This window comes from Synchiropus splendidus, chromosome 1 (assembly GCF_027744825.2).
Source record: "Synchiropus splendidus isolate RoL2022-P1 chromosome 1, RoL_Sspl_1.0, whole genome shotgun sequence".
NCBI classification, from domain to species: domain Eukaryota; kingdom Metazoa; phylum Chordata; class Actinopteri; order Syngnathiformes; family Callionymidae; genus Synchiropus; species Synchiropus splendidus.
The window spans coordinates 67,803,901-67,829,376 of NC_071334.1; the positions used below are offsets into that span (position 1 = coordinate 67,803,901).

At 41.7% G+C, this 25,476-nt stretch overlaps 1 protein-coding gene across 17 annotated transcripts in view; it reads right to left on the minus strand.

Moving 5' to 3' along the window:
* The window catches only part of dmd (dystrophin), a 230,881-nt gene that overhangs the window by 8,105 nt on the left and 197,300 nt on the right, over positions 1-25,476 (minus strand). For all 17 annotated transcript variants that reach the window (XM_053872553.1, XM_053872472.1, XM_053872455.1 and 14 more), the window contains 9 exons: positions 13,587-13,648; positions 12,183-12,257; positions 10,427-10,628; positions 10,269-10,354; positions 8,873-9,030; positions 6,945-7,111; positions 3,479-3,590; positions 2,110-2,246; positions 1,777-1,815 (listed from right to left, as the gene is read on the minus strand). In XM_053872553.1, the coding sequence (XP_053728528.1) occupies positions 1,777-1,815; positions 2,110-2,246; positions 3,479-3,590; positions 6,945-7,111; positions 8,873-9,030; positions 10,269-10,354; positions 10,427-10,628; positions 12,183-12,257; positions 13,587-13,648 (1,038 nt within the window). The remainder of the gene's footprint in view (positions 1-1,776; positions 1,816-2,109; positions 2,247-3,478; positions 3,591-6,944; positions 7,112-8,872; positions 9,031-10,268; positions 10,355-10,426; positions 10,629-12,182; positions 12,258-13,586; positions 13,649-25,476) is intronic.

Here is a 25,476-nt window from a genome sequence, read left to right on the forward strand (position 1 = left end):
GGATCCTGCTACCCTTAATCAGAACACATTTGCCTGACTTCAAACATCCTCACCCCTGTTTTGACATAATAAACCGGGAGTCCGGGAGGATTAAACAACTCTTCCTGAAACGGTTTAACACCTTTGGAAAGTAGCATTAAAATATTAATACCACTACTGAAAGATTCTTCTCACCAAGATTTTTTTTTTTTTGCTGTGAAAACTGAATGAGTTTTTGTTTCAAGATATTTTATACTTTTTTCTGGCTCAGAAAGTGTCATTTAATGCTTTTTCATGTTACATTAAGCTCATGTCATGCCCATGTAAAACTGAAGATGCTTTCACACACACAAATTGGAAGCATTTGCCAATGCCAATATTTGAAAATGACGACTCACAAGATGATTTGGAGGCATTAAACGGCAAACAAAATAAGAAGTGTGCAACAGGAAAACAACTATTTAACATGCTGTCCACTGAGCAGCTCGCATCTCTGCCTTGCAGATCTCAAAACAACATGAACTGACAAGCAAAAGTAATAAAGCTATAATGCTTATAGCAGTAGGCACATTTGCCATAATGTACAACTACTGTAGTTTCCACATTTGTCAATGGAATACTCCCCCTTGGAAAGTTCAAAATGTCTTAATGTTCAAATGTCTTAAATCCTTTCCTTTTTTGCCCCAACTTGGCTTAACTGGAAACCGATATTATTGCTTTCCAAAATCCTGAACTTTTTATTTTATATACAACTAATTTAATACCATTTTCATTTTTTGGAATTTTTATTTTATAACTCTTATAGCTTATTTCAGCAGCAAGTATCTTTGTAAAATAAACAACTAAAACGTAATTTAGTGCATGATTTTATATTAGTTTGTGGAATTTCCAGGCAAAGCTTTCACACTATTTGCCTCCGCTTGGTTCATAACAATAATTCTTTATATGCTCACATTTTGGAGCACATTTATTTGGTTCTGCATTTAGTTTTTTAGTTTAAACAACGATGCAAACCTTGATGGTCTACGAGTGTCGATAACGTTTTGAAGCGAGACCTCTGTCGTGAAAATGTGTGGTCAAATTTCAAATTAGAGGTGCATCAGGTTTAAAAACAATTGGAAGTGGCGCATTTCACCGGCTTCTTTGCTTTGGGTGTGTGTGGGAAGAGGAGCACCAGGCTGCAGCCACTGAGCTACTGTGAGGTACTGTGGTGGAAAAAAGGTCTCAGTGCACTTTCTTGCAAAGTGGTTGCTTCATAAGAATCTATTTTGTTATTTTATTGAACTATTTAAATGAACTGAAAATAGGACACTGATTCAGAGACTTCTGTTGGCCCTCGACGCAACACTAACAGAGATGAAGATGAAAAGAAACTTTATCATTTTACGCTTCAGTGATTTTATTTGCTACATATTCATAAGTTGGCTGGATTGATGATGAAGTGTCGAGTTCGGAGTCACAAAGCTGACACTGATCTTGATCTAACAACTTATTTTTGCAGCGACGGCAGCACAAGGTCATTCAAAATGAAACACGCCAATATGATCACACGACCAAGTGCCAGTCAACAATCAGATCACTGGCTTTCTCACAAACACACTGGCACCGATTGTGTTTCCAGCAGCAACTACATGAGCTTCGCCTCCTCAGTTGCGCGGGGTGATGCAGGATCAAGCGGGTAGCGTGATTAACACCCACCATGACAACAAACAATGAAGGTGTGATGCAAGCTCAGTTTGCTCCGTGTCTCAAGGCAGAATGTTCGGGTGTTTGTTTTGTGCGCACGTGTCTACTCACGCATGGTCTACGGGCCAGAAGTTGATCAGGGTGACTGGACTGCAAGACAAGAAAACACAAGCTGATGACACAGGAAGTGGGGTGCGGGCGCTGCAAAGCATGATGGGAGCTTCAACATACGCTGGGTTGCAACAGATCAGCAGAAAATGTGGCGTGATGATTTTTGTGCTCAGAAACAATCACACGCAGCTAACTACGCTTCTTCACCTCGCGTATGAGGTGTTTTTAAGGTAGGTTTACTGATGCCATGTCAAGTTTCAATCACCAAGCGAGTGCAGGCCTCAGGGAACATCATTCGAACTGGACTTGAACATGGAGTACAGTGTGACTCACGTTTCCATGTTGTCTCCCTCCAGGATGGTCTGGACAGGCAGGTAGCCCATACGTGGGTGTTTGGCAAAGTAGCGCTTGGTCCTGAACTTGTTTTTCAGCACCTTGGCAAAGTCCCTGACATCCTCCCCTGATGTGGTCTGGCACGAAAGAGAGAGGAGACAAACAGTGCTTTGTTCACTGAGGAGGCGTGGAGGACACCAGTGCACACACACACACACATCTAGCCAAAGACACATTTCACTCCTTGGCTCAGGGCGCTTTATTACACACAGTGATTGAAGTTAATGTCCTCATTGTCGTTACATTTACAAGAGCACGAAAACAGATTTATGGCTCTGCTCGAGTTTCAGTGTCGGAGCGTCACCTCGCCTGAACTTAAAGTCACTGCTGCTTCACTCCCCGACTGCAGACACCTACAAGCGCGGCGTCACGACAGTATCACAGAGACAGGCTTTATTTGACTCCTGTTTGTCCACAAATCACTCTCTTCACCTAAAAAAGCAGCACCTTTAGAAGACATTTAACAACATTTTGACTGAGCACGACAAGTGTCACGCTTTAAGGAAGCGACAAAAATGAAACATGGCCGATGCAAATGAGGAGGTGCTGGCATTTCTTGCACTGGTCAGTGAGGAAGATTCTTTTTTACTACAGTGACACATCTGTGCAACTGGATTTTGCAACATTTTTGACTACTAGGTCGTATAGCTGTTTTTTTTTCTTAAATGTAGTGTTTTCGTTATTAACTCAAACACGTGTTGTTGAAAGATTGTTGAAAAATGTAGCCCCAAAATTCAATTTAACCAGCTTATCGAGACCATCATTTGTGGATATCATTTTATCGTCTCTGTTCATTGTCAATATTCGACCATAAATGAGATTTGCGATCATGTTTTGGAGTCACAAACTTCATCAGCCTGTTCTTCATTATAACCATTGGGGGACTGAGACAGGCTTGGGGAAAGTGATGCAAGTGAGAGAAAAACCCACCAGGACTATTTGGTGGCACAACACTAGTGGAAGCTCTAGGAAATGCGGATGGGGGCATAGTAGAAGTTGTAGATGAGGTGCTCACCTGTAAACACCTTGGTGGTCAACTACAAACTGAACACTGAGGGATGAAGGGTCATATTGTATACGACCAAACATATCCATAGCAGATAAACCTCAAGAGCTCATCTGAGCACACCCAGTCACATCCCTTCTCCGGGGATGGATATTGGATATCGCAGAACAGACAGCACAGAACAGGTGACATACGACTCATCGTATGGACAGTAACAACTATTTGGTTTCAGCCTCCCAGCTGATTATAATGGTCGGATCCAGTTTACAAAGTGATTTTATATCATCAACACAGGAGACATACCGGAGTGCAGTATTCCACCATGGGGTATTGCATCTTGTGTCCCTTGGCAACGCGGCCGGAGAAAAAGCAGCTTTGGCAAATGTCATAGTTGAAATGTTTCAGACTGCGATATCTGCAGAGAGAGAGAGAGGGAGAGAGGGAGACACATGCAGGGTGAGTCAGTATGAGAGGAATGACCAGCGGAAGAAAAGCAGCACCGAATATGAACCCATATAAACAGAAGGCGGAGGAAAGAATCAATTAAAAGCAAATTTACGGCTCAGTTTTCCGGGGGGGAACCTGTAGTTAAAATTCTTTCAACAGAGTACCTAAAGGAGAAATTTATCCTTTGGCACCAGGGACCCTTCATTAAAATTTATCACCAACAAATGAACAAACGTACCTCCCGACCTTTAGGAGAGAGGGAAAAAAACCCTCCTGGGCTTCACTGCTATTGTAAGGGCTGGCGCTACAAATACGACCCTGGTTCTTATCAATCATTCATGCGTGCAGGTGTGGAGTTTTACAGCTCGGCTGCAGCTGCAGAACTGGACAGCATTTTTTTTTCCGTTAAGAAAAGTCTAAAAATAATTTGAGTTTTGTCCGATTAAAAAAAAACAAAAACTAAACTGTTTTTGGTCCCATGAAGATCGAGTAACACTGCCTACGTCAGAGTTCAATTGAATTCATGTGGCTTTTTAAAAGCCTTTTTCTGGCCACATGTGGCGCTGCTGCCATTCTTCTCAGCCTTCACCACATGATCCCATCACAGCCACACGATGACATTTCAATACCCGGATCCCAAGGACACGAATTATCGAAGCACATTGTTAAAGCTTCACCACAGTGTTGTTTTTGGCAGCCTGTTTTAATTTTAGTTTTATTCGCTTCTTTGCAAGAATCTGTCATTTTAGTTCTTATTCAGTTCATTTTAGTCATGTCTATGCTCTGTTTAGTTTACAAAAAGTCTGAGAAATTTAGTCTCATTCATCCGTGGCTATTTTCATAAAGCTTTAGTTGACACATATTGATAATGACATTTTCGTCTCCTTTTAGTCAACCAAAAGTCTGAGGCTTTTCAGCAAGTTAACAGCTGTAGTCAACAAAAACTGATGACTGTTTCATTTTAATGATCTGACTTGATTCTATTTGACCCATTTAACTAGTTGTGACGACGTGAAGTACAGAAAACTACAGACTGTCACAAACCTGTTTGACTATACATAAATATATAAGACTGAACTTAGTCCCCAGAATGAAAAACAACCAGAGGCACCTGAATAAAAACTGTTAGAGTACTGAACAAAAACAGCTACAGTAGGTGCATTTTACTTGTGTTAAAGATAGAGTCAGGATCACATATAACATGCCTCATATGTTATCCTTACTGTGCCTCCAAAAAAGTTAGGTATTTTGTCCATGTTTATTTATTTTAATAGAAGCAATATAATTACGATGCATTTGTTACACAACGCCATGCACCTTATGCTCTTCGTTTCTTTTTAAATATGGACTATTAAGTATGTGGCACCTTCATCTCGATCAGGCTGACGGTGAAAATAAACACCTGCAGCGGCAGAAATTACACTCAGCGTTCCTTAATAACAAACTAAACAGCGAGAAAACAAGAAAGGATTGGAACAACGGCACTTTATCTGATCAATGTGTAAGTGGAGCTGCGATGCACGTCTCACAGAGCTGTGCGCGCTCCTCAGTGGTGCAGTAGAGTGCAACGTAACATCAGCAATAGGCCTCTCTCTCTCTCTCTCTCACTCTGTCAGGCGGGTAAACTTGGCTTCTTAACTTGTTAACAAGAGCACCGCAGGCGCACCGACTAAATATGCTGCAAGTAATGAGCGGTAGCAGCACTGGAAGTGAGGTGCCAATGAGTCAAGAGACATTTTACCATAGTTTTCATTGTCTAAACCACATTTACCCTCATTTCTTTTTGTCTCATTGCATTATGTATTCATCATATTCAGTTACAGTTATTGTCACATGCACAGCATCTTTGTCGCGTCTTGTTTCTTCTTTGCCAAAAGTAAGTTATATTAGATTAGAAGGACAATTACTCACGAAACTTTCAAAAAAGAAATACAGAAGGAAGGGCATTTGATGAAAGACGGGGAAGCAGATGCATGTTTGTGCTTCTAGCAGAACCAGAGTCTCTTGTGTTATGAGTCAGTGGTGAATGAGGACAATTCATTTCTCCCTCGGAGCAACGAGAAGTAGCAGCATCCTGTTTGGTTCACGGACAGTTGCTGGCTTTCCCATTTACTTTCGATAAGCATTTGTTTACATTGCGTGCATGACCCTTTTGTCTCCAGATGGAGCAAACATCTGAGGACAACTGCTCCACCAGCAGGCGCTTTATACCATCTCATCAAAAATCCATTGAAAGTTGTCAGTGTATTTCAGAGCAGTGTAGAACTACTACCTTCTGCTTACCGCACTTCAATCCCTCCATCAAACAAGTCAAACTCATCCAGCTGGAGACACAGCCGTTTATGTCCGAGGCATAATGTTGTGACCAGCGGCTGGCTGCAGTTGATGTGGATTCACATTCAGAAAGGATTTAATTCAAGTTTGTGTTTGGATTAAACATGATAGAAGTTGGCATTTTCCATGGATCTTAATGTTTTTTTGGCTACAAAGGTCACAGTCATGGATATGGATGGATATTTAACATTTTAATAATAATAAATGCTGAACATATTCCACTGGTCCAACTTGAGAGTATGGTTATTGCAGTATAAAACTTGTAGAAATCACAAGTTTGGGAGTAAATTGTTCACATGAATAGTAGCCTGCGTCACCAGAGACCTCTGCTGATTCAGGAGAGGAAAATGCTGCCTGAACAGGATTAAACAGGCAACATCCACCTGATGGTGTTACAGCCTCAGAGGAGTGATAGTGATCAGTGTTCAGCAGAATGTGCCAAAGTGGATCCAGCACCAGGTCCATTTCACTTGAAAATAAAAGCTTGCCACTCACATCCTGTTTACCCAAAATGTTATTGAATAAAACCAGTTGAATAATCTAAAAATGTCAAATGGTCAACCACATGTCACTATAGAGGTACAGTACTACGTCCTCTATGTACAGTGGCTATGAGGCACATCACATTTTTATAATTCAGAGTAATATCTTTTTACTTGATTGGGTTTTTGAGATTTAAAAAAAAGAACAGTGCTTCTGTTCAGAGACCATGAAACAGCTGCATTTCATGGATGCAATCCATATATTATTATTATTCAGCTAAATTCAGTCAGGGTTCAGTTAGCATAAATAAAGCCTAAAAAAACGAAATTATCGTGTCATTGTGTTCACAGAGAAGCTGTTCTTCAAATACTGTTGGGAGTACTAATCAAACTGGAAGCTATATATGGCAAGTGACACCAAAAAGGTATCACATTTTTGAGTAAGCACTTCACAGTGGGGGCATCATTGGCATGCTGGGGCGTTGCACTCTCCTGAATGCACTGACCTGAATCCGATGATGGGACATTCCTTGCAGATGTTACACTTGGCCTGGTGCTTGGCCGTCTCTGCAGCAGCCACACGGTGAAGGACAGGTAACCACACCATTGACTGAGGCTCCAGCCGCATCCAGTCCAGAAACATGGCTGCTTCCAGCTCTGGTTTGTTGTTGGCCTAGAAACAACCACCGACAACTAAGTAGGAATCACACGCTGCGACTGTCTGACTTCACATTTAGACTTTTCTTCAGCTTAGAGTTGTACAGTGCTTTATAAAAAAATAAAAATAATTTACCGTGTAATTGAAGATATGTCTCAATAGCAAAAGGCAACAAAAACATCGTGGACAAATTCAAATTGTGTCCCAGTCAAATGTATATCCAGAGCGCATGTTTTTCAATGACGCCAATATTAATCGGAATCATATAATTGCATATTGAGCAGTAAAGAGGTTTGAAAATAACTTCCAATGGTTTGAATACAAATCATTTTTATTGAATTGTGGCTTCTTTTGGAGCATCCAAAAAATAGAAATAAAGCTTAATAATCCCACAGCCAAATTCAGGACTTAAAACATGAGAAATGCTGGATCATCTCTTGAGGCTCAGGGATAATCCCGTCTGATTGAAATTACTTTTTTGGGGGGGAAATACAGGGGATGTGTGTGGTGGTGTTGACTGGCTGGAAAGCATCTGGGAAGCAAATTAAAGGAAAACCGCGTCAATCACACAATTGAAAATTCATTAGACGCTTGCTGTGTCTGCTGCTTTAGGAACTTGTTTATCTGAGTTCATTAACATGAAACCTGCAGAAGAATTATAATTTAGAATGAAGAGGAATTTAAAATCATAAATCAAATGTGTGGATTTTGCTTTTGAAGTTCCCTTAAAAGCAAACACTTCCTCGTGTATTTGGTTTATCCATAACGTTCAAACTTGATTCCACGTTTGTTATGTTGTACATCAAAACTATAAAACATATTTAAGCTTTTAATGAGATAAAATATAGATCTGGACTCCATGTTCAGGATGACATCAACATTTACACTTAAGAGCATTTGCCTTCAAACCCCATAATAAAAGGCAAAAATGAAGTAGCGTTTCGTTGTTGCAGACAACAAACATTTGGTCACAATATTTTATATCATTCTTAGCTGCTTCTTATTTTAAAAGGCCAATACAAAACAGCAGTTAAGTACCACGCCCTAAGAATGACACATTATAATATTAATGTCTTGTACTCACCATCTAGTTAGCTCTCCAGACTTGAACAAAAATTTCTAGCTGAAAATTGTGCTTCTCCAAAGAGAGCTAGAAAGATGCAAGTGGGTTTCTACACAGGATCAGGAGCCGCTGTAGGTTGTCGGGTCCGTCCATGATAAATTGATGTCATTGTGAACTAGAGTGTGTAATACTATTGACAACATAGTGACATGACACGTGACAGACAGTGGCTGTCTGTATGAACTACAATCCTGCATAAGTGCAATGGTATAGTGTAGATAAATGTTTCAGTAATGTGACAGAGCAGAGGTCTCAAACTCGAGGCCAACAGGCAATGCAGTTCCATGGCCCCACTCCAGGTGACCAATTTCAGCGAGACACTATGTCCAATGAGAGTTGGTAAGAAACCAATGAGGAAGTGAATTCCTAAGGATGATATATGAGCTTGAATAGGTTTAACTAAGGCACAGATGCCTTCGCCATGTTGTTGCAGGTACGCGGGACTTAGCATTTTCACTCATGACTCCATGTGAGTTTGACAATATGAAGACATGACATCAATACAGAAGACATTAAATAGAAACAGAAAGGCAGTGAAGCAAAAACCAAAGGCCCGAAGACGCCTCTGGTGTCCCTAACCCCGGTCAATCGAGTTTGAGTGCCCTGTGGTCGAGCATCATGTTTGATGGCGAGATGTAAAAGGTTGAACGTACAAACTGGAAGCAGCTGCGGACGGACGGCTCGATGTTGGAGCCGCCGAAGGACGCGACCTCGCCGAGCTGTCGCGGGATCTGAATGGAGTCGTGGAGAAGGAGACCCAGACGCCGCTGATCGCAGAAGCCTGTCGCACTGGCAACCTGCCTGAACAAAACTAGCAAAGGAAGATAAGGAGAATTAACACTTGTGCAGGGAGTCCACGGAGAGAAAACAAACTGGGAATCAATTTTCTTATAAACCCTGAATTAAAGGAAATGAAAGAAAACCAATATGTTGGTATTAGATAGTGAACAGTATTTATCACATTTCTGACTGTCCAATTAATACTTGCAATGTGACATCATTTTTATTAGATTTCAGCAGAAAATATAACACAAAAAGGCAACAGCTAATGATGTATTTGTCGGATACAACAGGTGAAAAGTGCAAAAGGTGCATAAAAAGAGAATTATGAACCATCTGTATATAGCTGCAGTGAGAAATTATCTTTCATCGTTTACAAAGCTGTTGAATTTGAATATGTTTAATACTCTATTACTAATATTCTATTCCAAAGTGACACAATTTCAGCGCAGTGTCGCATTACGTGAGATCCTGAGACGCGCCTCCAGTCGGCCAATCTGTGGGGGGTCAATGCCAACAAGCTCTTCAGCTTGAAATGCCGAAACATTGCCAAGTGGGTGGATGTTCCAAACGCATTTGCAACAATTAAATTGTGAGTTGTGAATGTAGCTCTTCATACAAAATGGTCGAAGCGAGGTCAGAGAACACACCTGAAAATTTGTCACAAACAAAGCGACGGCTATTGTCATGGTGTTCAGATGAAAACTAACAGCTGAAGATGATGTCAACGAATCAAAACGGTAGAGAGGAGGAACACCATCAAAAACCATAAAAAGAGTTGCTTTGTTTATGCTTTAAGCCATCATGACCTAATGGATTTTCTTTACATCAGTATCCATATTCCTTATAAGTGTAAAACAATGTAATTATCTGCTTTAGTTTTATACATTTATTAATCATCTATGCATCAAGATCTTGTGTTTTGGAGTCGACTGATGTCCACCTCTGATCTGCACCATCCAAATCTTCAAAGCGTCAAGAACCATGTCAAATGAACGGGGCTGCAGTCCTGCACACCTTCTCTTCTGCCTGAAAAACTATTGACAAGTCGCTCAAATCTTCCACGGCTGCAGTGGAAGAAGGTGGCTCCTCTCAGTACGTCATGAGATGGTGCCAGCATCTGAACTAGTTACGACAACTGAGTATCGCACTCGCCTGTAATGTAGTTGTCTCGCGATGTGTTACAAACTAAAGGTGGCTGAGAAGTAAAAGCCTGAATAATCACAGTGGGGGGTGGGTGTTGCTTGAGCAGAGCAGTATGTGGCTTACATCTGTATTTATCCTCCAGGTGAGCCTTGCAGAGCGAAATGATTCCAGTCTTGAATGACAGAGTTCGGATTTTTCCAGTGCGTCCCCTGTGGAAACAAGAAAACACAGTTTGTTTGTGCACGGAGGCGAGCAAAAGCAACAGATGCGGTGTCGCCTACGTGTCATAGACGTTGAGCAGCCAGTTGAGGCACATGTCCACGCTCAGCGGGACATTGACCAGGTGGGCGTGGGTCTGCTCCAGCCGCTGATACAGGCTGGTCAGACATGTGACCAGCTGAGAGATGTCCAGCAGCTGCTCGTTCTGCTTCAGGCCGTGCTGCTCGAACACCTCGCAGGCCGTGGGCATGCTCAGCAGGTCCACTGTGGACAATACATCCATTCATCAAACCATAGGAAATTCAGACGTATGAGCAGAACTCCTGGTGGCAAGGTGACCTTCAGCTTTAGCCACGGAATAGTAGGAGGCAAACCCGGCCGAGAGATCAATACAGTAAAAGATTAGTCATCTTTATCTCACATTAAGTAATGAGAGAACATTGCATCAGACAGCAGGTTTGTTCAGCAGGGTTGACAGATTAGAACGTGCTCTCATAACAAATGGCTTTAACCGGACCTCCACTTGAAAAGGTCCCACGCTTCTGAGACACGAATCTCATGCTAAACAACAGTCACCTTTTCGTTCATGTGTGTGAAGCTGGTTTCCGGGTTGTCAGTAGAGCAGAGGCGAGGGCAAGTCAAAAAATATCTGAAGCTTCGTTCTTGTTTTTACAAATATGGGAGAGAGATATGCGCAAAGCGAACGGAAAAAAGGAGTCAAAGAGCAACACGGCAACTTCAGCCTCTCAGCCAGGAGTAGGGAGTGGAACCGACTCCTTTTATCAGGATGATTCTGTTGAGTAGTGATTCACGTAAAATGAAATGGGATCAAGTTCTTTTGACGGTCAGAGACTGAAAGGTTCCGAGCTGAACCAGAACACACCACAGCACAAACCAAAATGGAATGACATTGGTAACCGCAGCTCGTCCATCCACAGTTGAGCACGTGTGTCGCTGTGTGGGACAGTATGTTCAGGTCCATTGAATATCAAGTGTTTACATAGAGCGCTGCGTCCGCTGGTGGCACCAGAGAAAAGTGTGTTGCTCTGACATAAATGTTATTAAGAATCAAAAGAACAATTATGACCGCTAAAACACACACCAAAGTACTGCAAATTAGTATGGTTCCAACTCCCACATAGTGGGTATCGGAACAGTATTGGTTCAAATGTGAAAGGTACCCATCCCAGCACTCTGCCACCATCCTCCCTCCTGAAGCTCCTTCTATGAACCAGATTGCTAAAATGAATTTTTAATTGTGAGCAATTGGAATTAATCCACAGCGACCCTTGGATTTTCAGATTTAAAAACGTAACTGTCAAACACCAACGAAGAGAAGTCCCAGCAAACACCAAAAATAATCTGAACAAGTGGACCACATGATAACGGGAAGCCAAAAAACTTGAGTCAAAAGGGGTAAAAATACACAGGTTCTGCTGCAGTCTGTGTTGGTGTGAATATTTATGGAGGCTGACTAACATAAATAGTGCTCAGAGGTGCCTGGTTGAAGCCATATGCCTTATACAACTCGCACTTTCCACACCCACCAGCAAGAGATGAGAGGATGAGTAAACACACATATGGACACACACACACACCATCGAGAGGCCACAAATGTAGAGGTTAGAAGTAGAGGAGGAGGAGGGAATCACGACAGAGGGAGAGACGGCAAGTGAGACTGACAGTATAAATGAGGCGAGAGAGAGAGAGACGGAGACAGAGAGAGGGAGAGAGAGAGACAGAGAGGGAGTGGGGGGGAGCGAGAGAGGCAGACAGACAGAGAGATAGAGTGAGAGAGAGAGAGAGAGAGAGACTTACAGCACAGGGCCTTCTGTAGTCGCCGAAGCTTCATGGCTGTTCGATAGGCAGAGAATCGAACATTGTTCAGGTCAGCTGGAAGAAAAACATCGTGACACAAAGTTAGAATAACGACACTTCAATACTCATCTACACGTTTGCATTTTGGAATGTTGTGGCATTATATAGATTTCGGAAAACACACACATGTTGAAGATGACCTTTGTATAGTAGAGCACATGACTCTACATAGTAGGTGGAGGCAACATTTTGTCTTTGCAGCAGTGACGAGAAGCCCAAATGGCACAGAAATATTGCAGGTGCCGTAACTTTTCAACTCAAAAATGACATGCTCCCAGGCTGCAGGCGCTTCAGTCACAGACTACTGTACATCATAAGTATAATCAATAATTAATGTCATAAATAACCTGAATAATTGACACTTCATCTGTTGCGTGAACATGGGTATTATGCCGTTCAAAACTACTACTACTACTAATACGACAACTGATAATAATAATAATAATAACAATATTAAAAGTCACTGGAATTTGAGAGTTGCATAAAGGGAATTCAATCTTCCAGGTAACTGTCATTTTGATTTTTTTCCCCAACATTTATTTTCTGCATTTTGTCAATTTTTATCTACTTCGCCAATTTGTTAGTTGTTTGAGATCAATTGTGAGAATAAACTAAAAACTTCACAAGTTATCTGGTGAGAATTCTTGTTAGTTTGCGTTACTGTCAATAATATTGCATCATTTTTTATTTTTTATTTTTCCCAACCTTGTGCAGCACTAGGTTTAATTATTAGTGACAAAACTTGTGCAGCCAATACCTTCCTCCTGTATTGATCAAAACAAAATGACAGACAAAGCAATGGCTAGAAAGAGAATCGTTACTCTTTATAAATAAACAAGGCAGTTGGTGTGCAATAACACCTTCTGTCAGTAAAATGTGGGGGCTAAATTGTGCCAGTGATTGAACGCCGGCCTCATATTGAGATCTCTGCTCAAAAAGAAAACTCTGCCAAGTTGGATTAAACAACCAACATCCCATTTAATTTCGCTGCAGCTCTACACCCCAAGACGCCCCTCGATCACAAGGGGGGAGTTGATGCAGCATCTTTGTGGATCCTTGATGTGATCCTACATTTATATATTTGCCTAAAGGTTCTTCTTTGACTCAGGTTTGAAAATGAAGAAATGAAAAGGTGCAAATGCAATATACACCTTAATACCAGCCGAATGAGCAACTTGACTCCCTACTTAGTGTTATGATATTATAATCAATATTGTTGCAGTTATTCCTTTCAACAGTTTAACAACTGAAGCAGGATTGTTGCTGTGGATTCTCGCTCATGTATAGAAGAGTGAAGGCCCAGTGCTCCACATTTATTCAACAGGGGAAGGAAAGTGATCGTACCCAGGGATTGATAGAGCTCCGCCATCTTGGGGTGATCCCAGCATGTCGTCTGGGTTTGATGGCTGTAAGAGAAAATGGGAGAAAAAAATCATTTGGATTCAGGATAGTGACAACGTGTGTGGACTCGCAGATCTGTACCGTTGATTCAACAGAGGAAGAAAAAAAAAAAAGCTATCACAAGTCACCGCTGTGCTGAGCTGAAGATGTGTCATGAAAGCGAATCAAACCTTTGAAAAAATACAGTTTTTGCCACCAAATATGCAACGCTACTGTTAAGGCAGCCAAAGAAACAAAACAAGACAAAATGGTTTTTTTTCATTTTCTCACTAACGCTCTGTCGTTGATGAATTCAATCAGCTTTCCTCCCAAATCCCACACAATGACATTATCTCTGGTCGGCTCCTGCCCTCCACACTGAAAATTACAACACGTCGAGGCATTTCACACACACCGAAAAAGCCCTTATTCACCCCGAAAATGACACAGGAAGACAGGTCTGATAGAGTCAGAGAGGACGCAGGAAGCAGCAGTCGATGGCCGCTGTGTCAACGTCTCCTCACACATTCTGGCACACTCTCATCCTTATGTGACCCGCAGGAGATGAGGAAAAAAGAGAAAGGATATGTGTCGATAGCAGTCATGAAATCTCTGTGCTTGGACAGTGTTATTACACAGACAGTAGCAAGGCAACTGATTTGACAAATGCTTATGATTTCCATGCTAATATACCATTCGGAAATAGGTTCTATTCCAGCTCTGTCTCTCTGCAAGGCTGACGCCAACAACACCACCAAGTAGCACATCAAATGTGAGGATAACAGAGGGCGACATTCATGTGACACTGGCATCTTTCACAGCCATATTTTATGCTTTTGTATTTATATTTTTGAGACGGTGTATAAGAAGTTATTCAATGGTCACGGTACAGCAATTTAGGTGTAGCTAAGAAATATACAATTCTTTCCATAGTAAGGATCATTAAATGGAAAAAAGTATATTATTTGATCAGGATTATTCTTGATTTCTTTATATTGGTTTTAAAATGCCAGCTTTAGAAGCATCTGTCACGAAACCTACTTTTTCAAGTTGGCAAAACCACCAACACACGAGCATTCTAATAGACTGGTTGACTGGTTACTCTACTTTAGTATGAGACATCTAATGAGAGTTCACTCCAGCAACAACAGAATGCACCTGATATATTTCAAAGTGGCGTATTTGTCCAGTCTCCACTGTCACCAGTGTGATGCAGAACACGGTGAACTCTGGAGGTCAGAGAAAAGAGGTGTATCCACCATCTGATAACTGAGATTGACCAATAATTTTCTTGGCTCATTCATTATGATCGTATACTATATCTATTCTTCATATAGTGAATTCCTGCTCGACTTGCCTAATTGTGCAGCCATGTACAGCTGATGACTCAATGATGTGGCTGGCTGAAAAAACATAAATGACAGAAGTTGAAAAATATTTACTGGATTCTAATACGAATTATTGCACGTAGCTGGAACACGTCCTTTCGATCCCTTGCGTTTAATTCCATCCTAACTGTTACTATTCTGCATCTACGTCATTAGATTTTCAACATTTCATATACAGTGGTGCCTTGATTTTCGAACGTCTCAGACTTCAAACAAATTGGAGTACGAACAAAAATTTCAAGATTTTTTTGCTTCAGATTTTGAACAAAAATCCAGAACTCAAACGCCCCCGAAAAAAGCCGGAAAAAGATAACGTGTACAGACCGATCAGCTGACCCACGACGTGCTTTGTTATTGTGTATAACGCAGCCTCTGTATGCAGACGTGTCCCGTTACCTACATTTACTGACTGTTTTTTCTTCATATTGAGGTGTAAAACCTTTCCTGTCTCCACACTGGACCGTGGTAGAGTGTCACAGGGGAGGTGCTGGAGCGCTCACTCCAGGGTTTGATGTCCTGTTGTGGGCTGGAGCTGGGACAGGGATGAGGCCAGTCTGGGACAGAGCGTGACTTGGTTTATGACTTTGTCACAGCCAAACTGCACAGAAGCGCACATTCAGAGCTGGACACGCACCGGGCACCTCTTCACTTCTGGAGAGACGTCACTCACTCGGCAACCCCTCCCACATGCAGCGGCCACACACATAGAGGAACAGTGCACCTGCAGCAGACACTCTACATTCACTCCTACAAAAGCCTATTTTAAGGCTTGGAACGCATTATTTCTTTTTCCATCCATTGTCATGGGAAAAATCCATTCAGATTTCGAACAAATCGCTTCTCGAACGGCCGTCTGGAGCGGATTGTGGTCGAGAACCGAGGTACCACTGTATATGTATCCATTTCACACAGTATCAAAAATAGCACGCTCAAACAAATCAATGGGTTACGAGAACATCATCATATACTTCGAAACAAAGTTGCCTTACTTGGAAGAGAAAAAACAACAACAACAACAACACAACTGTGTGACCGCTGTCAAATTACAAAAGCTAATGGAACAAATAACAGCTGAAGAGGAACCAATTACTGTGTGTGCTGACGTAACCCCACATCTCGTGACTTTTAAGTCCCCTAACTTGAGTGGCAGACTTAAATAAATCTCCTGTTAAACGGACTGTTATGATGCCAACATTCAAAACTCATATTAAACAACTGACTCTCCACCAGAGCACTTGAATTGTAGCTGGGAAAGTTAAAGGAGGCCACGCAAGAAGCAAACTTGTAGACATTTCCAGGGATGTTTAAAATACAGTTACGGTGAGGAGTTTTCTGCTTCTTAATTCAGGCCCGAGGCGTGGCAGTGCAGAGATGCAGCCCAGACTCAGCCTTTAAAAGCGTACATATCGAGTTGGTCACACACAAGCAAACCTGCTGTTAACCTTTGTCTGGAAAGCACGTACGAATAATAATCCATACACCCCTTTTTGCACAGCATGCACTCGTTTTTCTCTCCCACGCACCCACTCCAGATAATGAGGCGAAGGGTCCTGTGGTGAAGAGCTACTTTGCAGTCCTCAAAGCGGAGTCCATGCAAACAGCACCTAAGCTCGTCTGCGGCTTGCTTCTCAGCGCCACTCTGACAAATTCTTACAATAACAATCGCAACACAGCTTGTGTTATCCAGGACGCCGCTGTGGCTCCAAGACACAGAGTCTCTCCGTAGTTCAACTTATCTAAATGAGTAGTGGAATCCCACTTCAGCGGGACGACTGCTCTGAGCTTTATTTATCAGCACGTTGGTAAGAACCGTGAAATAATAATGTCCGTAATGAATTAGTTTAAGAGTCGCCGTCAAACTTCATGTAAATTCAAGCACTCATCCCGAACTTAGGAAAAATGTCTGACTGGTATGCAAGAGATAGGAAGCATTCAAATTAGGGCTGCGACCACTAGTCTACATCGTAGAAATCGTATGAAAGGAGTCGCTGTCGACAGTGTACTCTCTCCAGAAATGACTGAGGCTCAGGGACTAGGGTTGCAACAACTTGGCAACACATTTGACCATCATCGACTTTTGGTATTCCCCAGGGTTTACAGAGCAAAGTGGCTCCTTACGTTAGGACTCTGTCCTCCTGTGCTGGGATTTCAGTTTTTCTCAACACGTACTGAAGTGCGACTTGCAATGTCAGCCCTCCCTCACCGTCAGTCACGCGGAACTCAAAGTTAGACCTCAAGGAGGGCTGTGAAGGATGTATAACTTGCCCTGATTTTGTCTTTCCCGTCGTGAAACTCTGACACATCGCTGTCCCCAACTCTACATTGGCGACACCCCGTAAATCCCGGGGAGAACCCTGACTAAGCTGCAGCTGAGGTTCCCGGACCATCAGGACTGGAAAGTGCTCAAGCCACATTTTCAGCAGTTACGTTTAAAAACATTTAATACTGTACTTGCGACAATTTACACACATTCTTTTTTTACTATTATTTACAACGCTACAATCAGACAAGTCGACTGATGGATGCTATATGAATCATAAATATTGGACAAGCTCATGAGGTGGTGAATATCTAGGAAACGATGGGTGAAACAATATGACACTTTTTTTTTTCTAAGGCATGTTTTAAAACTAATTTCAATGATCTATTTTATTTGGTGGTGTTTGAGGCGGTGTAGAGCTGTCCAGACAAACAACAGAGCGCATAGTCAATCTTCTCGTCTTCCTTAACAGTCTTCACTACACATGGGCAAAAACAGCTGAAAAATGCTGAGATTTCGCTCATGCAGCTAAAGCGCTGGGGAAAACCCTGCACGTCATATGCTGACCAGTCGATTAAATAAGATAGCTTTCAAGTCATCTACCGCTCAGAGTTCCAGCACAAGGAGGGGTTTGCTTTAGAAACTCTATACAGAGAAACTAGCCGTCCAATATACCCTGGTATTCGCTGCTTCTGTCCCATTGGGATTAATAAGCAATAACATCTCACAGACTAAACCATATCAATGATTGCCGGCAGGCACCACGCAGCTCACATTCCGGCCAAGCTCTTTGAAAACTGGCACCGTCTCCAAAGAGCATGCATTGTGGCTCTGGGGCAGACTGAAGTGTTGATAAAGCATCGTAACTGTCAAAAAAAAATGAAATAAACCAGTGGATACTGAGCACCATGGGCACTGTGGTTGGGGATTTGCAGCCTTGCTTGAGGGTGATCTGATAGAAGCAGACTGGGGAGAAGAGATCATTGAACTCGCTCTCCCACCCACATCAGGTTTGGTTTCAAACGGCGGAAGAAATCTTTGAGGGCAATAAGGCTTCAATGAAATAATTCAAGGCCGGACAATTGCAAAAAGGGGAAAGTAGAAAGGCAGGACAAACGTGCAATGCGGCGTGTCATAATATTTTCTTTTAATTTAGCTTATTTCATCAGGAGCAACACATCACTGAAACTAAAAGTAGGGCACCGACTAAGGTTCTCAAAAATATTCGAACACAAAAATATTTGCCATAATATCGATAATAAAAATAGCAAGAAATTTGGGATATTTATTTAATTGTAAGTGAAAAGCCTTTTTTCCATATTCTGATTATTTGTTAATTTCATTGTTACTTCTTGTGGTACAATGACAAATAAAGGCTTATTCAATTCAAGTCTGTTCAATAATTTATTTACTTCATGTTAAAATATTTTATGCATTTGGAAGTATGCCATTTTTTTATCCCTGTGATAAGGAAAATAGTATCAAGTATCAAATACTTTCCCTGTTATTGATATCAAGTTTGCGATTTTAGTATCAAAACTCGCACCAACACATGGACCGATGTTTTAGGCTGTTTTTTTTTTATGACTGCAGTGCAGAGTCCTGTGATTCTTTGCCATCCAAATTCAAGAGATCGACTTTTGCTTCAAGACATCTGGGGGACAAACACATGAATTTTTTGTGAGTGGCGACGCTAAGTGGAGTGGGCAGGAGTTTAAGGTTTAACAGTGTCCTGGAGGTAGATTGGGCCTGACCCATTGGTACTTCCGCTGGCAGAGGCCTTGAATCACATGCAGGCAGTCACCAGAACAAAGTGACGGCAGCAGAGGACGACTTGTTGCGACAACCGCTGATGGTATGCGCCCGAAGACGACGAAGAAAATCTACCACCGAGCGAGCTTCTCGCTCAGTCGGGACATGTTGAATATATAAATTACTTTGCATTAACCACCGGAGAAATTCATGTTTAATACGACTTCTAAGCACGAGTGTGTGACATGATGATATTAGACTGTGAGGACCGGATGAAGTGAGGAGATTGTTCAAATCCCTGAAAAAGTCACATTCGATAAATGGCAGTTGACGCTCTCACTAGTCAAAGGTGCAACTTCAAATTCATTCTCAAACTAGCTTCTGGACCACACACCACACCACGCTTATCCAGCAAACAAGCATGTTGCACTAGGTCACCCACTCATGATCACAGTCACACACTGACGGCAGTAGGCTGCCACGCAGTGCACCATCAGGACAACAGCAACCTCTCAGTCACAGGCCGACCACTCCACCGTCTGAGTTGTGACGCTGTTTCACTTCAGCTTTACCTCACTGTAAGTTGGTTAAATAATTTTTTTTTAAAAACAGACGGTGAATTTGGAACTACTGTATAAGTAAACCTCAATATTTTCTTATTTATTACAAGTCATATATATAACAACTACTTACATTAAAATCTATTCAGAAATCGATCTGTTTAATTGGCCTAAATAGTTTTCTTTTACATATTATTACTTTTGCTTTTAAATAATGTATAGATTTGTCTTTTTTTAGCAGTGTTTTACACACTGAAGTTTGGTCGCAACTGAAACTTCCAGAAATAAGTCATGTAAGACTGCGATAAAATTAAAATTGTGACTTTTGGAATTTAGAATTTTTGACACTTCCTACATCTAGGAATATACAAGTTGTTGGTGACCAAAGTTTGAAGTCAGGTGTTCTTTCGTAGACAACACTCCACGCGTTCAGACACAACATTGTGAATTTCGGTTGTCAGCCGAGTAGCTCATCGCGGCGTCAGCAGATTTCAATAATAGATCGACAGACACGGGTGTCACTTCACACTGCTCTCAATTACAACTGTCGGATGAATGATTCATTTTATGGGTTGTTTCGTCAGCTTTCATCGAAAACCAAAACTGTCTTGTTCTGCAGAAGAGGCGTGAGAATAGCCGGCCTTTGGGGATGTGAATTTGAGGACAGCCTTATCAAAGAGACGAGATGTCTGGTGACAAAGAAAGTGAGAAAGTGAGTCTCAGGGTTGGAACAGAAGGGCAGCTTTCACTTTGACCAAAAATTAATGTGCACTTGAGGCGGTTTCATCTGACAGTCATACTCCTGAGCTGGATACAATGTAGGGCAGTTGCCAGGGGCTGTGTCTATATGATCATGTTTTCCATTTAAAAAGACATTCCGCTGTCTTTCATGGACGGCGAACCTCTTTAGAAAGCAATTTGTTGACAAAAGACTGAAATCAAAGTGGTAGCAATACAGTGGCGGTGGAGTCAGGGATCTGACAGAGACAGCTGCCCACATGAGTCCAGAGCTAAACTGAAAAACAATTAAAGATATTGAATAAAATATCTTTAAAAACGGACCCTTTAGATGTTCCATCTACCTTTTGTTCAGTTACATAACCAAGACACTCACCACTTCAACACATCTTCTGATACTTATGATCCATATTGAGGAATATCCTGAGCTCTAAAATAAAATTATTTTGAATCACATAGCATATAATGTGATGGCATAATTAGAATTACTAAAGTAGGCTGGGGTTTCTGTTATTTCAGGACAGTTGTCTCTCCTTAAAATAAACAGCTTCATTGTGAGACTGAAACAAAAAAAAAAAGCAGAGCATCAGCAAGCATTTGTCTTTTTGGCGTCAGATAAGAGGTTGCAGTGGAGTTGGCGAGAATGTCTTACTGGCTGGGCATCTAAAGGAAATAAGACGCTTTTGAACAAGAGAGACAACTTAAAGATTCATAACCATGTCGATCTCAGTAATGATGTCAGCAGAAGAATTGTTAAGCTGGAAACAAAAGCCGAATCCAAAATGAACTGTGGACGTGTTGTTAAGTTCAAAACTGCTTAATTGAAAAGATAAAAAGCAGGTTTACATATAGAGGAAATCATTCATCACTCACGGTCAATGTGACTCACAATAATCGATTAAAAGGGATTCATTTATGAAAATAGTTCCCGATTAACTGTCTGGTAAAATGGGTTCTGACAATATTTCTGTCATTCACTGCTTGAGATATTAATGGGGACATATTCTACAGAGTGCTATGCCATGATAATTCATAAATGGCTGAGATTCAGAATGACCAAAAATATTTTTGTTTAGTTTGGATGCAATAGCCATCTGCTTCCACGTGTAGCGCCATGCTGTGAAAACCTCAAATGTCCACGTCTGAGTACAACAGAGTGAATGCTCGAATGCATTAAAAACTCAGTGTTTTAAACAGAAGAAAGAAAAAGGAAAAGAAAAGGAAATAGGACTTGAGTTAATATATTGAAAGAGTCAAAAAAAAAGGGCAGATGTCATGGTACGGCACCTGAATGAATGTGTACCACCAGAAACATAAAAAGAATCCTTCCATAACAGAATTAAAGACAGCTTGCCACAGGTTTCCTCTACTCCAGCTCTGAAACTGCACCATCAATAGGCGGTGTTATAACGGTCAGTTTAACTGGCTGTCTTCCGTCATCGTATTTTCATTTCCGAAAATGGTCCAATTACATGATGCAGCAAGAAAATAATAGACTCACTGTGGCAACCCCTGAAGGGAAAATGCCAGAGGAAGCGGAGCATTTTTGAAAATGTGAATATTAAGAATTTCTGCACTGCAACAAATTCACATTTGAAGTCTTCATTGTCATATACATGGTATAAGAAACCATGTTTCCTTGCCAGTGAAATGCTTCTTTCTCAGGGCGCATTTATATATATATATATATATATATATATATATATATATATATATATATATATATATATATATATATATATATATATAAATATATATATCGTAATTTCCGGACTATAAGCCGCTACTTTTTTCTCGTGGTCTGAACCCTGCGGCTTATAAAACGACGCGGCTAATACATTGATTTTTACAGGGATATTCCAATCAATCGGCCACCGATTATGAAAGGCTGAACTCGTTGTGATCTGTGAATGCCGACCACTGCCTGTCATTGCCGGTCACAAAATCCGATCACATGTGACAGCAGCCGTTCTGATGAGGCACCGCCCGCAGTTTGTGATGCGTCCGCTCCTCCCTCCCGACTCGCCACTCGCTTGGCAACGGCGTGTCTAATGCGGAAGCTTTTTTCAGTCTGTCATGTCAAGTTTGCATCCTGCAGCACATGCACGTTAAAAGGCGTCAACGCCACGAATTCAATACGATATTTAAAACACCAGCACTTGACGGAGCGCAGAGAGTTTTCTGGTGCTCATGAAAGTGAACGGAATCAGCCGCGGCCGAATCCGCTGCAGTCTTGTGTGTGTCAGATGCAGCGTTCGCGGTCCAGCACCTGAATCTGAAACTTTTGCAACTGTCCAGAGTGAGAACTTTCATGAAAGAGGACAGCTGCTTCAGCTGAGTGCTCTACCTGTCTCTCGGAGCATCCCGAGTTTTTAGAGTCTAATGAGCATGCTCTTTGCTGGCAAAAATAGTGAGCTTCGTCACATCAAACCGATGACATCACGGGCGTTTTATTTACCTTTAAAGCGCTCAAATTGCGCTGTTTTCGCCCGCGTGTCCACAGCTCTGCTAACAGAGACGATCTACTGGAGGGTGAAAACAGCGCTTTCTGAACACTTTAAATGTAAATAAGATGTGAGGAGTTCATGACTGGAGTTCAGAACATTGGCAAGATTGTTTCATGAGTCTTGACACTGGACCCCGTTTTCAAAACTAGTACTAGAGGATCGTTAGAAGTGATTCTCATGCATTTTCTGTGGCGCAGACAGCAACGGTGCACCCGCGGCTTATAGACTGGTGCGGCTTATGTATGAATAAAATCCATTTTCCTTCTTAGATTTGGTGGGTGCGGCTAATATTCCGGTGCGCTCTGTAGTCCGGAAAATACGGTGTATATATATATATATATATATATATATATATATATATAAAGGGGAAAAGGGACGGCAATACAACAGTTGAACAAAACCTTTCATTTAACCAATATTAGAGCACCAAATAATTCCTCATAGATTCTGGAAAAAGATTCCAGTAAGGCAGAAAACAAGAGTGCTGCTGCCTCTTCTCACACTGTTATTAGTTTGCTGTGTATCTCACGTGGCATCTTCCAGCTCCAGTTGTGGATATGTTGTGACTGCCACAGAGCAAACACCTTAGCTCCACGTGCACAAGGATCTGCCCGTGTGTGGACCGGACCAAGGCCCTATACGGAAACATCTAAGCACCTTTACACTCCAACAAAACACACTTGAATTAAAGTCCAACAATGTCCTATTTTATTCTATACAATATCAAAGTACTGCAAACTGATATCGATGTGCGTGTGTCCTGAATTGTGTTACTGATGGAGGGAGGACAAATGACAGTCTTGACTGAAAGACAGTCAGAAATATAGTTGCCACAGACGGCAAGAATGGCATGACCAGACTGATGGCAGTAACATTTGGCTGGTGACGTTCTTACAGAGCAGCACATTGTTATCGTCTCCCACTCACCAGTCGATGACTCTGATTTGTCAGAGTGTATCATGAAACTGCTTTGTGATGTTCAATTACTTTCTCATCAGATTCATCTTCAATCGCAAGACTCCATCCATGAGTTTGTGAAGGAATAAAGTAGATGCGCCTCACACTGGAGCGCCTTCCCTTCCGTTACTGTCGTCGCTGCACTGATACCACTGAAGCCATCCAAGATAAGAACAGCACTATCAACAGCTCATTGACTGTTTTATTAAGTCTGGTGAAACCAGGTTAATCTATCATCACTGTCACTATCGCCACAACAATCAGTTTGTGCGTCTATTGTCAGGGTGCGAATTACACCTGCTGTCTGAATTCAGGCGGCACACTACATTAACTCTGCACTTACAAGAGAAACCTTTAGAATATGACGCAGGAGGGGTGGAGGAAAAAGACTCAGAATAACTGGGAAGGCTGATGTTCTTTGGCAGTAAGCAACATATCTGAGAGGACGTCTTTTTGCTGTGAGGACAGAATTTGCGTCTTAGATTTTGCGTTCAAGCGCTAATAAGTTGGTCACTTTATTCTGGTGAATAAATCCGTTTTTGGCAAGCTTTCTAAGTTCGAGAAGCAAATTGTTCGACATGTGAATCGATTTTTCCTATTACAATGAATGGAAAAAGAACTAATGCGTTCCAAGCCTTAAAATAGTCTTTTGTAGGAGTGAATGTAGAGTGTCTGCTGCAGGTGGCTGTTCCTCTATGTGTGTGGCCGCTGCATGTGGGAGGGGTTGCCGAGTGAGTGACGTCTCTCCAGAAGTGAAGAGGTGCCCGGTGCGTGTCCAGCTCTGAATGTGCGCTTCTGTGCAGTTTGGCTGTGACAAAGTCATAAACCAAGTCACGCTCTGTCCCAGACTGGCCTCATCCCTGTCCCAGCTCCAGCCCACAACAGGACATCAAACCCTGGAGTGAGCGCTCCAGCACCTCCCCTGTGACACTCTACCACGGTCCAGTGTGGAGACAGGAAAGGTTTTACACCTCAATATGAAGAAAAAACAGTCAGTAAATGTAGCTAACGGGACACGTCTGCATGCAGAGGCTGCGTTATAGACAATAACAAAGCACATCGTGGGTCAGCTGATTGGTCCGCGCACGTTATGTTTTTTCCGGCTTTTTTCGGGGGCGATTTTCGTTCTAAATCCGAAGCAAAAAAATCTAGACATTTTTGTTCGAATTCCGAGACGTTCGAAAACCGAGGCACCACTGTATTTCATCTTAGACAAAGTAGCCGTCCAAGATGAACTATAGAGGTGGTAAATTAAATGTCTATTATGTCATTTAATAATTTATTATATAAGACAGAAGAAATAAGAAAAGTGACATTTAGGAGGGAAAATGTAAACTAAAAAGTGTATTGAAAACAGATATCAAAAGGCGTGAACACACATTAGGAAATTGGTAGCATGATTATTTAATGTAACACACATTTTATTTCAAGAGTCTGATTATTAATATTAGCGTGAAGATTATCCATTAAAGTTGTAAATGACTGTGTAAAAATAGAATCCTGATTGAAAGACACAAAACTACATTTTCTACATTGGGGATAGACATAGTCGAGACTAATAGAAAAAATAACAGCGGGAATCATTTCGAAATAGGTTTACCTCATGAGGGCCACATAACAGAAGGCAATGGGCCACATGCAGCCCCCCAACCTCACTTTGCCCACCTCTGACAAATTATGGTTATTTTTTTC